This window comes from Microtus ochrogaster, linkage group LG2 (genome assembly GCF_000317375.1).
Source record: "Microtus ochrogaster isolate Prairie Vole_2 linkage group LG2, MicOch1.0, whole genome shotgun sequence".
Taxonomy (NCBI): domain Eukaryota; kingdom Metazoa; phylum Chordata; class Mammalia; order Rodentia; family Cricetidae; genus Microtus; species Microtus ochrogaster.
In genome coordinates this window covers 51922194-51933875 of record NC_022028.1, presented here as the reverse complement: position 1 = coordinate 51933875, position 11682 = coordinate 51922194, and the positions used below count along the sequence as shown (strand labels likewise).

The 11682-nt window shown below is 48.6% G+C and overlaps 1 protein-coding gene across 2 annotated transcripts in view; it reads right to left on the bottom strand.

Moving 5' to 3' along the window:
- The window catches only part of Fkbp5 (FK506 binding protein 5), an 83684-nt gene that overhangs the window by 6784 nt on the left and 65218 nt on the right, over positions 1-11682 (bottom strand). For both annotated transcript variants that reach the window (XM_005360356.3, XM_026785645.1), the window contains exons 6-8: positions 10895-11051; positions 6167-6257; positions 2962-3045 (exon numbers count right to left, since the gene is read on the bottom strand). In XM_005360356.3, the coding sequence (XP_005360413.1) occupies positions 2962-3045; positions 6167-6257; positions 10895-11051 (332 nt within the window). The remainder of the gene's footprint in view (positions 1-2961; positions 3046-6166; positions 6258-10894; positions 11052-11682) is intronic.

Here is an 11682-nt window from a genome sequence, read left to right as displayed (position 1 = left end):
GCGCCACCACCGCCCGGCTCCTTCATTTTTATTTTAGACCGACAGGGCCTTGTTAAGTTGTCAAGGCTAGCCTCAAAATTGCTGTCTCCCTGCCTCAGCTTCCAGAACAGTGGCTCTCCATTTTCTTAATGCTGTAGCCCTTTAGGGGTCAACCAACAAGTTGAGAAGCGCTGTTCCAGAGTAAGCAGAATCCCAGGCACGGCCGGCACAGGCCCTGGCCCTGCTGACTAGTGCTGACTGCTGTAATAACCAATGCCGCAGGTGGAGCGGCATCTGAGAATCTCGCACATGAAGCCGCAATACAGGCGATGGCTCTTTTCTGCAGCAGCCGAGTACAGCCCGAGCAGAGCACACTTCCTATCAGGTGGCAGAAGGGCAGTCAACCCAGGATCACCCACTCAGCACCGCTGAGACCCACAGGGGACCGACTGCACTCAGCCCACTGTGTGGAGCTCTCGCCACAGCCAGCCAGACACACTTCCTTCCCGAGGGCACTAGGGGGCGCAAGACGCCCGCACACAGCAGTGAGCCCAGCCTTCACAGGCCAGGTCAGAACCAGGTGAGGACAGTCATTTCCTGCGAGGTGGAAAGGAAGTTCCAACATCAACCAAAGAGCACTATTCAATCCTACTTTGCTCACAGCACTGAACCAAACTGGCAGGTCGATAAAAACGTGCGGATGTCCTGAAGTCCAAATTCGCAGGGCAGCCGACCTCTGCAGGACCCACACATCTGCACGCAGTGTGCACCACCCTGGGGAGCCAGAGCTGGTAGTGAAGGCTGCCCCGAGTGCTGCCAGGGACCACGCACAGGAGGCAGCCCACCAACGCTGCTGGAATCTGCAGCTCCAGCGAGCATCACTGCTGTGATCTATCATTAGGAAGCTGCCTCCAGGAACTCTGGCGGGACAGAATGTTCAGAGACGTTCTGAGCTGAGCTAAGCCCTTAGGTCAGCGGTTTCGAGCCTTTCATTAATTTCCCCTTCAACAGACTAACGTTTTGAAAGATCTTGTCTATCAAATTACATGCTAAAAATACCATGTTCCATATGTGTGACCGACGATCCATATTTTATCCAGATTGGTGATTTTAGGAAGATTCAAAAAATGCTGAAACCTATGTATGTATCATCACTGTAATGTTGATGTGGCCCAACCAACACAGGTGAGTGATCTCAATCATAGGAAAAGCAAAGGCCTAATGTTCCAATTCCCGTGCAGAGTTCCCATCTGTATGCTTTCTGACGATTCATACATTAGTTTAGCATCTTTGTTAAGAATAAACAAACACATGTATTGTTATTAAAAGTCTGGATTTCATCCACAGTGAAAAGCATGCTCTAAAATGATGATCCAGCATCACTCAGGATAAACCAAGCTCATCTTCACTACACGCAGCGTGCACACGCACTAAGACAATCCTAGGACCCAATCACGGGTTTCAGTTCAAAGTGGAAAGCAGATGAACCACCCCCCAAAACAAAAAGCCCAGTCATCTATACTATCTCTGGCAGTGTTTTTCTGGGGTGACTACAGTCTCACAGTTCTTCAGCGTGGTCCCCTCCCGCAGATGAGGCTGCAGATGCAACAGCGTATCTTGGAAATAAGCTCATGAACACTTGACTCAGGCATCCACTTTATATATAGTGTTATGGAAAAAAAAAACAATGAATTTTCTTTAACAAGCCCTAGAAAAAAAAGATTTTTTTTTTAAAGACTGCCAGTACAAGAAAGATAACTGAAGAACACATGGGCAGCCTCTCTCACTCTTTTTTTTTTTTTTTTCCAGATAGGGCCTCACTATGTAGCCCCGGCTGGTTGGAACTTGCTATGGAGACCTAGCCTTGAACTTGGAGAGCCTTTGCCTCTGCTTCTGGAGCACTGGGATTAAAGGTGTGTGCCACCACAGCAGCTTCCGGCGCCAATCTCTTTGGGATAGACTGGCGAGCAAGGCTGCGTGTCATTCTGAAATCTCTTTTCTCGCACCTAGGATTAGGACCCGTAGGGTAAAGCACTGGCTCCTAGGTCCCACGGACAGGGCTCCGGGGAAGCAGCTGTCACTAAGGGCAGCTGTAAGTGGCATCACTGTGGCCACTGCAAGGTTCAGAGCTGTCTTCCTAGCAGGTCCTCGGGAAGGTTGTGCTGGGCATCCCTGGATGCTGAGTCACCCATGCCAGTCTCCAGGCCGTTCTGAGCACCCAGCCACCACCACTAGAGGCATCTCTTTATTTTGCTGCTCAGTTATAGCAGCAGTGATGTATTTCTAGATAAAACTCAAACAAGGGGGGCAGTGGTGGCACACGCCTTTAATCCAGAGGCAGGCGGATCTCTGTGAGTTCAAGGCCGGTCTGGTTCACAGAGCAAGTTCGTGGACAGCCTGTCCAGAAACCCTGTCTTAAACAACAATATTCTCAACTATTTATGACTTATTTTGAAGATACTGATGGCTGTGAAAACCGCTGTTCCCACTTAGAACGCAAAGGGAACTCGTTTCTCAACTGGAAACTAAAGTGAACAACCAGGAGACGGCTCTGCTGTGTGTACGGGAAAGCAAGCCCACGGCTGCATGTGAGGAAATCTCCACATGTCCGCAGACTGCATGTCCTTCCCGTCACGTGTCACTGCTGTGAACTCTGACCCATAACAGCCACTCTGCATCCTTTCTCTCCACACTTACTGCACGCTGACTACGGGCCAAGCAGGACCTGCTAGGCACTGAGTGCTACGGTGCGGGTGAGCTGGCCAGGTGTAGTCTGCTCTGAGGACGGTTAGAGAGAGGGCCTGCAGTATCTCCTTCACACGAACGTACTGTTCTCACTGCCAAGAGCAGGCCTGTGAAAACTGAGGGTATTCTCACCAAAAAGGTGTCGGCAGAATGAAGGGCAGGAAACATGACAGTAAACAGCTCACGGACACGTGAGTACACAGCTTAACACGGAAGGATTTACAGGGACTCACGCACCTTGAAGTACACAGTTCCCTTCTCTTTGACAATGGCCGCCTGCTCCAGCTTTTCTTTGGTGTCCATCTCCCACGACTCTTTGGCCTGTGTATAGATTTGTGGCAGTTAGACAGATGAGCAGGACGCACCAGCTGAAGCCCAGAGAACAAACAGCGCCTACTTCTAGAAGATTCCCAAATGCAAAGACACTGGCAGGCCGAGCTCCCATGCTGCCGATGGGCTGCACTCCAGCCTCGGGGAGGACCAAGTTACTCACTTTCCCACTCTGAAGTGGGGTTATTACTGATGGTCCAGGCCAAGCTGCGCTTGCATAGAGAATTTTTCTAACTCCAGATCAGGCAGCTGTCTCATTATTCACGCAACCAGATGTATTATGGCCTCTAAGAGTATCAGCTTGCGGGATTCCCCCCCCCCCCCCCCCAGCGTCGTGTATATTTCAGGCTGGCCTCCACCTTAACCCTGCAGACAAGGATGACCTTGAACTTCTGATCCTCCTGCTGCCACCTCCCCAGTGCAGGGGATGACCGGTGCTCACCACACTGCCTGCTTTCACTTGGGGGATTTTCAGCAAAATGCGACGGGAAAGATGTAGCTCATGTGACACCATCACTGTAGAGCTGCACATAAATGACGTCACCGTCATCCGGTGAAGTATGGTTTGTATTATGTGTACCCGACCCTCCACAGTAGTACACACAGGTCTAGAAACAGCAGCTCTGGAGCTGTGCTCAGTGAGACAGTGCTTGTTCTGTGTGCTCGAGACCATGGCTTCAACCCCCAGCACTTAAAAAAAAAATCCATATATACAGCTGGATTTAAGATCACAGAACTCAGCGGAATCACTGTGCTATTCTAGGAAAAAGTAATAGGCGTGGTTGGCTCTATTTGGTATATATGAATTAGAAAGTTCAAACGGAGGGCTGGAGAGATGGCTCGGCAGCTTAGAGCACTGACTGGCTGCTCTTCCAGAGGACCCGAGTTCAATTCCACCACCCACATGGCAGCTCACAACTGTCTGTAACTCCAGTTCTAGGAAATCTGATACCCTCTCACAGACACACAGGCAGAATAGATACCAATGCACATAAAATAAAAATGCATCTTAAAAAGACAAAACAAAACAAAAAAACCCCACAATTTCTTTCAAGTGGAGCTGGGCAGTGGTGGCGCACACCTTTAATCCCAGCACTTGGGAGGCAGGGGTAGGCGGATCTCTGTGAGTTCAAGGCCAGCCTGGCCTGCAGAGCTAGTTCCAGGACTGCTAGGGCTGATATACAGAGAAACCCTGTCTCGAGAAACCAAAACCAACAAACCCTGCTAATGAGTGTGGACCTATGTGAACCACAGCCAATGTCAATCTCTTTCTCTATCACTCCCCACCTATTTTTAAGAAAGTAACATTTTTATTTATTTTCCAACACAGTTTTCCTTTGCATCCTTCCTAAAGCTTTATGGATTCTCTGTGCTGTTACGTGTGTGTACATGTGTACCATGTGTGCCTGTGGAGGTCAGAGGGCACCCTGCAGAGTCAGTTCCCCTTCTGTGAGACTCTAGAGACAAAGTCAGGCAGCTTGGTTTGCAGCTGGTGCTTTACCCGGGCAGCCATCTTGTCAGAGCTTCACTGAACTTTTTGAGACAGGGTCTCTCACTAAATTCGAAGCAAACTGATTGGCTAGGCTAGCCAGCCAGAAAGTCCCAGAGGTGCTCCTGTCTGCTCAGCCTTGGGTCACTGGCATGTGTTTCCATGTCCACCTTTCACAGGGTGCTAAAGGTCTGAGCACAGGCCCTCATGCTAACCCCACCTCCTCAGCTCTCTCTTTGCATTTTTTCATGGGGTGTGGTGGTGGTGGCGACAGGGTCATGCTATGTAGCCCAGGCTGGCCTGACACATGTGATCCTTCTGCCTTAGCCTTTAGAGCACTGGGATTATAAGTGTGCACCACCACATATGGCTTCTGACTTCAATTTCCTTTCTTTAAGGCAGGCGATTGGGGCAGGTGAATTCCAAAGACATCACAGGCCTCTACCTGTGAGTCCGCCCAGTGACGTGAACAGGCACACTTGTGGAGAGGTGACAGCACGAGCTTGGTGCAGTGTGACAGTGAGAATACTCTCAAAAAAGCATGGGACAGAGAGTAGGGGCCCTCTATAAGAAGGGTCAGGACAGCCAAAGGCCTTGACTAAAGATTTGTGCTAAAGACTCTTTTCGCCATCTTAGCAATAAAAGCCCATGAAGAGATCACTCCTGAGCTTGGAGGCCTTCAAAGGAGGTCACCCCTCAAAAGAAGCCATGGCGTGACAGGATGCTGGTGTGGGAGAACCCTACTACTTTCTCCCAGACTTACAGGCTACGAGGTGACAACTGTCCTTTGGAATCTAGTATGACATGGAAGACATTTCCTAGCAAGAATCTGATGTACAGATCACGGGGCTGTGGCAGCACTGGAAGAAAGATAAAAAGGGCCGTTCCTGAGAGCTCCGGGAATGAAGGGTGGGATGTTGGTCACTTGGAGATACAGCTGAGGACGACAGCCTACGTAGCTTACGGGGGATGCGGTGTGTCTGCCCAGTAAAGGCAGCTGGAACCTACAGAGGTAGCCCTGGGTGGGAGTGAGCAAGTCCAAGGCATGGCAGAGTTCCTCCCCTACTCTTGGACCAGCATGAGAACAGCTGGGTAGCAGGTTTGTTTCTTGTCCCTAGTCGGAGCCCTGCTGGCGCCAAGGCTGAGACCTTGGGATCACAACCTGGAGCCCCAGCGGAGGCCTCTCCGAGACTCCTGTCAAGGGTACAATCCGTTCAGCCCTGAGAAGCTGCACCCCCACCTCCCCCAAGGAGCTGCTTGGCAGTACGTGAACTTTTTTGTCCTCAACCCAGGAAAAAAAGTAGAAAAAGAACAAGCCTAGGAACAAATAAGGGAACAAGTCTTGGATTCTACCCAAGAGTTAAAAAAAAAAAAAAAAAGAAGCAGAAAAACAAAGGCTGACACACACAGTAACAAAATAACACCGTTCCTCTTATATCCACCCTTCCATCAGCCTCCCCGGCTGTGAGCGTGAGCAGAAGTGGCGGGGTGGGGGCAGGAATCACGGGGAAAGAGAAGCAGGCACAGAAATAGATACCACTTAGTCAAACTGCCTAATACATGTTGACGGGAAGGGTATGTGAAGAGACCCACCACGACTTTTGAGAAGTTAGCTTTTCTCACCTTTTCGAAGCTCTTAAGTGTAACTTCATACGTGAGCTCAGCATTGGGTTCAATGCCAAATTTAGGCTTCCCTGCCTCTCCAAAACCATATCTGAAATGGAGAGGGAAAAACAAGACTTTAAAAGAACGGATGCATTTCCAGGTACTTCCTTTGGTGTTCTGAGGTGTAGAATCAGCACCATCAGAGACCCAGCAGAGGCTGACCAGAAGGAGAAACATCCCGCGGTTCACTGCTGTGTTTTCTTAGACCCAGCTGCACGTGCATGAGCGCGCACACACACACATGTTCCGTCTCTTATACACATACATAATTCCTGCACTACCTGGACAGTCTGTTTGATATGCTTTTCAATATTGATGTCTTTTTCTCTGTTTGATTTGCGACTTAATCCTTTCCTTTTTTGCTACGAGGGATTTTTTTCCCTTTAAGCTCTATGGGCAGAGAGGACAGAGGAGTTGGCTACTATGATCATTAAAGTCAACACAGTTCTGTTCGAATCACTTTCAACGTTTTGTCGTCTATGACTCTTGCTTCTTGTTCTTTGGCAGTTTCATACTTGTCTGTAACAAACCTGTCGTTTCCCCCCAACTCCCTCGCACTCCCTCCCCTCCCCTCCCCACCATGGCCCTCTCCCACTCTCACGTCTGAGGTCCCTCGAGTCTGTTTCAGAACGAGCTTCCCACTCTAAGGCACCGCTGCTAAGAAAACAGCTCTTAAAGAGTTAAAAGGGCACTGAAAACAGAACGGAACACATGGCCACAGCCAGCAGCCCAGCACCCCACTTAGAGGCATACAAACTTTTACACCTCTTAATTATCCTGTTTAAGATGCAGTAAATACCCTTTAGCCAAAACCTACTAAGTTAAAAAAAGACAAAATAAATCCGGAGCTATGTAAATTTAATTTTGAGAAAGAAGGCCTTGCTAAGTAGGGTGCTGGTTTACTGGGGTATGCCATCACAGCAAGCTTTTGTAAATTAGGTCCAGGGAACTGCTTCAGATCTTAAACAAATTAAATGTATTTGGGAAGCATGTGTCCGACAGAACAGAACCCCATGGAGATCTGTCTGTTTTTAGGGTTTCCCAGCATCTAGAACACTGCCCTTTGCTGGGTTTGGTGGTCCAAGCCTTTAATTGAAGCATTTGGGAGGCAGAGGCAGGCAGATCTCTCTTAGTTCCAGAACAGCCATGGCTACAAATAGAGAAACACTGTCTCAAAAAAAAAAAAAAAAAAAAAAAAAAAAAAAAAAAAAAAAAGAGCTCAGTATATAACAAGGGGTTCACCGGAACACCGTTTTTATCTGCTATGAGCCAAGCTACTCTTGAAATATGAAATGGCACAAAAAGTTCAGTTAATCCAAACTTTCTGGTGATGGTTTGAAAGATGTCAAAACTGGTTTAAGGCTATAATATCCCACTTGGGTCTTCTTGGGGCTAGGGGCTGGGGAAGAACACACACACCATGCTGCACGCGCCACTCCCCCACCCCGTCTGAGTTTTCAGGAAGGCCTGCTTACTCACTCACCTCCACTGCTACACAAGACCACGGGCAGCAGGAGCAGAGGAGCGGGCGCCTGGGAAGAACTGGGTGCGGCAGCCCCGACACAGGCAAAGGGCATCTTCAGCAAAGCAATAAAGGAGAGGGTACAATTGCCAGTGGCCAATTCTAGGAAATGGCGCCTGGTTTTCTCCCTGGGGCGGGGAGAGTGGGCTGTCTCAGAGCTGCTCCTCACCTGCTGCAACGGAGGCAGGCAGGTGGGTGCTTCTTAAGTCTGCTGCTGAGAGATGCTAGGATCCGCAGTTCTGCTAAGTAGGGACAAATGCAACAGATGAACGGCATTCGCTTGGAACAGAGGCGGTTCACTGGGCTGATTTTAACCCTTCTTTGTCAGGGACATTTAGCAATGCTTGGAGACCTGAGTAGGACCACCAGTGGCTGGCAGAGTCCAGGAATATTGCTGTACATTGTCGTGGCACAGGCAATCCTCCTCTGCTACAACCAGGAATTATCTAGCCCTAAACTTCAACAGTGGTGAGGGCTGCCTAAGAGGGGCTCTCGCTGCCTAAGGGAGGCTCCACTACGCGGTGGGGTGGGGTGTGGGGAGTGTGGGGACAAGTTTGAAGGAACCACAGCCTAACTATTACCAGGGGATTAAAGAAGATTATTTGTACCGTCTCTCCTGGTTAAAACAATAATTCTGCTAAGACTGGTGGACATATCTTGGGAGACCAGGCGCACACCCATCCATTCCAGAAACAGCTAGCCTGACTCTGTTAAACAGAAGGTGCCCGACTCACACTGGCTCAGACTGGGCAAAGCAGGACCTGACTGGAAGATGAAACATCAGAAATGGAGTCCAGAGTCAACACCCGAGCAACAGCTGCCTTTAGGGCAGACACAGAAAGAGGTCAAGGGCCAGCCTGCCTTGTAGGGAACAGCAGCACTTGCGCGGGCTCTCACCAGCTGCTCCTTACAGACAAAGCTGAGGCCAGAGGCAAGTGCTTCCCGAGAGGTCACGGAGACAGTACCAAGCTCAGACCCTACTGTCCCGAGGGAGCTGGGGACCCACACGGCTGGCCCATAATTAGTCACCACTCTTAACAGCCTGGGTTTTGTTTGGGATTGTTACAGAAGAGGCATAAAGTAAAAAGAAGGAAAGAGAAAAAAGTTAGTACTTAACCTAAAACAAAAGAGAGACCAGTCACAATATTTAATTATTTCTTTGAGCACAGAAAATACATTTAAGAACAGTGAGAAAAACTCTTGGAGTGGGAAGGTCTCCAGGAGGGACTGCCAGGCTCAGTATTCTAGAGAACACTGAAGAAAAGACACCGCCCCAGTGGGAGAAAACTGGATGCTTTGTTAGTTTCTTAAGAAAACATCCTGTCAAGGAGTCTGTGGATGTCAAGGAAGATGGGGGGGGGTGGCATACAGAAGACCACTCAGAGTGCAAACTGGCTCAGCATTTTATCTGAACAAGACAAGTTCGTGTGTTGCATGCATACAACCCCTATGCACACCTGGTGCATAGGGATGATCTACATACATGTAAGTATCACACACACATGAAGACAGTGTAGACAGCATTGCACAGAATATACTTCACAGAACTCAATATACCAACAAAATACCCCAGAGATATGTCAACATACCATCCCCCCAGGGGGCAGGCAGGAAAAAAAAACTTTATAAACCAAAACTTATGAGAACTTGATAGTTTTTATGCCTGAAAAGATTTGAAAAGCCTACCCTTTGTTCTGCAGAGATTATTTTCCTGTGGCCTAAGGGTAAAAGGAACAAAAGCCATTGCAAAGGCCGTAGGAGCTAATGAGGAAGGGCTCCCCTGGGCAGGGGGTTTGCTAAGGCTTCACCTGACTTCTCCATGCAGGCCTCTGCAACCTTGCAAGGAGATTAGGCAACCTGCCCCGTGCCACCAAGGTGGGCTGCGGAGAAAGCATGCCAGCGTGACCTGCAAGAACCAGCCACACTAAGAAACGTCTGACTTGCTTAACTGTCTTACCAGCTGGGCTAAGACCTGAAGATCTGGGGCATGTGTTACTGAACGCTCACCCTTTACAGAGCTGATCCCTATGGACTCAACCGTGAGAACATACCCGGAACATACATGCGCTACTATAATTCTGCAATGTCAGATTTAAAGTGATTAGAGAGCTTTAATCTCAGCACTCAGGAGCCGGAGGGTAGTTTGAGACCAGCATGGTTTACATAGTGAGCTTTAGGGCAGCCAGAGCTAAAAAAAAAAGTGAGAAGATATTTAAAAAAAAAAAAAAAAAGTAGGTTATGAAGAAACTCTGTAAGTGTGTGTGTGTGTGGGGGGGGGCTTTCAGCCAAAAAGAAGTAGCTTCATTGTAGAGTGAACTATGGCACAGTGCATCAAATACACCGACACAGGACTACAGCCGTGGAAGAATAGGGGTGAAGAGCAACAGCAGACAAAAGGGTCTCACGACAGCTTTAGAATCAGGATGGAGAACTCTGGAAGAATTTTCAAGGAAGTGTTGGCAAGGCTAAGAAAACTGGGAAACAGGATTACAGAGAAGATTAGCATTATCATCACTGGACCACTTAGAGGTGAGGGCAGGCCGAAGAGTCTCAGAACTCTAATTCTGCAGCCTGCGAGGCTACTCTGGACAAGTGGATGCGTTTGCATGCAGACGGCACCCCTGGATTCTCTCAGGGGTCCATTTCTCAAGATAGAAGAGTTGAATTTATGGTATAATTTTAGATCTAAAAATAATACAAAACATGTTTTCACAAGAGACTCTCAGTGCCGGGTAGTTCTAAGCTTGGAAGTGCCAATGGCTATCCTTATGACGGGAAAAATTTAGGGAAAAATGAGTCATCTCCGCTGCCTTTAGATCCAGGAAGAACAAGCTGGTTTTTTCTCCCTTCAGGGACTCCATATAAGAATGTGGCATGGATTCAAGTGTAGTAAACCATGCACCACTGCAGCTCTCAACACCTGCCTGCTGCACTCCGAGAGAGAAAGAGCACAAGCCAGTCTCTGCTGTGAGGTACCACGGCGCAGGAACAATCTTATTCTTAAACAATCGCTCAGAAACTTCCACGGTGCTGTGAGGCCCCAAACTTCCCGACTGTCCCCTGACTAATGAGATGACTTCACCGTGGGAAGAACACTGAGTGAGCGAGCAGGCAGCCCATGGTCTGCAGCGAGCTCCATCGTGTCCCGAAACGCTGCTTCTTACCGTGGTCCCAGATATAAAACACACTGCTCTTCCCTCTGCATTTTCTCCAGGGCTTTGTCGACCCCAATTGGAATGTCGTGGTCCTCTCCTTCGCCAACAGTGAACACCACATCTCTGCAGTCAAACATCCTTCCGCCACAGCAGCCTTCCAGGTGGACTGAGGGGAGGAGACAGGACAGTCACAAGCTACGCAGCAACACGGCTTCCCCTCTTGTCCACAAGACACACCCAGTGTCTTCTAGAAGCTTTGCCCACCCAGTCTGACAGTTTAAGAACAAGAGTATTTTTTTCTGTTTTTTGTTAAATACTTACTAGTTTTCTTCCCCGTGTCACAGGGTCACACAATACTGGCTTAAACACATTAATTATGAGAATGCATATAGTCTTGACTATATACAATGGCTTAACCATTTGTAACAGGATCTTGGTTTCAGATGCTTGGGCAAAAATAAATAATAATACCCAGGACTGAAGGTTGTTTCTGCAATAACACATCCATGCTGAATGAGGAGCGCTTTTGGACTTTGGAGGCAGTCTCTTCTTGTGTAGTCAGGCTGCCCTGGAACGCTTGTTTTTCTGCCACTGCCTTCCAAGGGCTTTACTGTTATATTGTCACAGGCACGCACCACATCTTGCTCTAATTATTTTGCATGGTGGTGGGGACTGAATCCAGGGACTTGTAAGGCAAGTGCATGTAAGGCAAGCCATCAGCCATTGAGTTACATCGCAGCTCCAACTACTTTCAGTGCTAATGCTACATATGCCTTTTCTTCCTCCTTCTCCCTCTC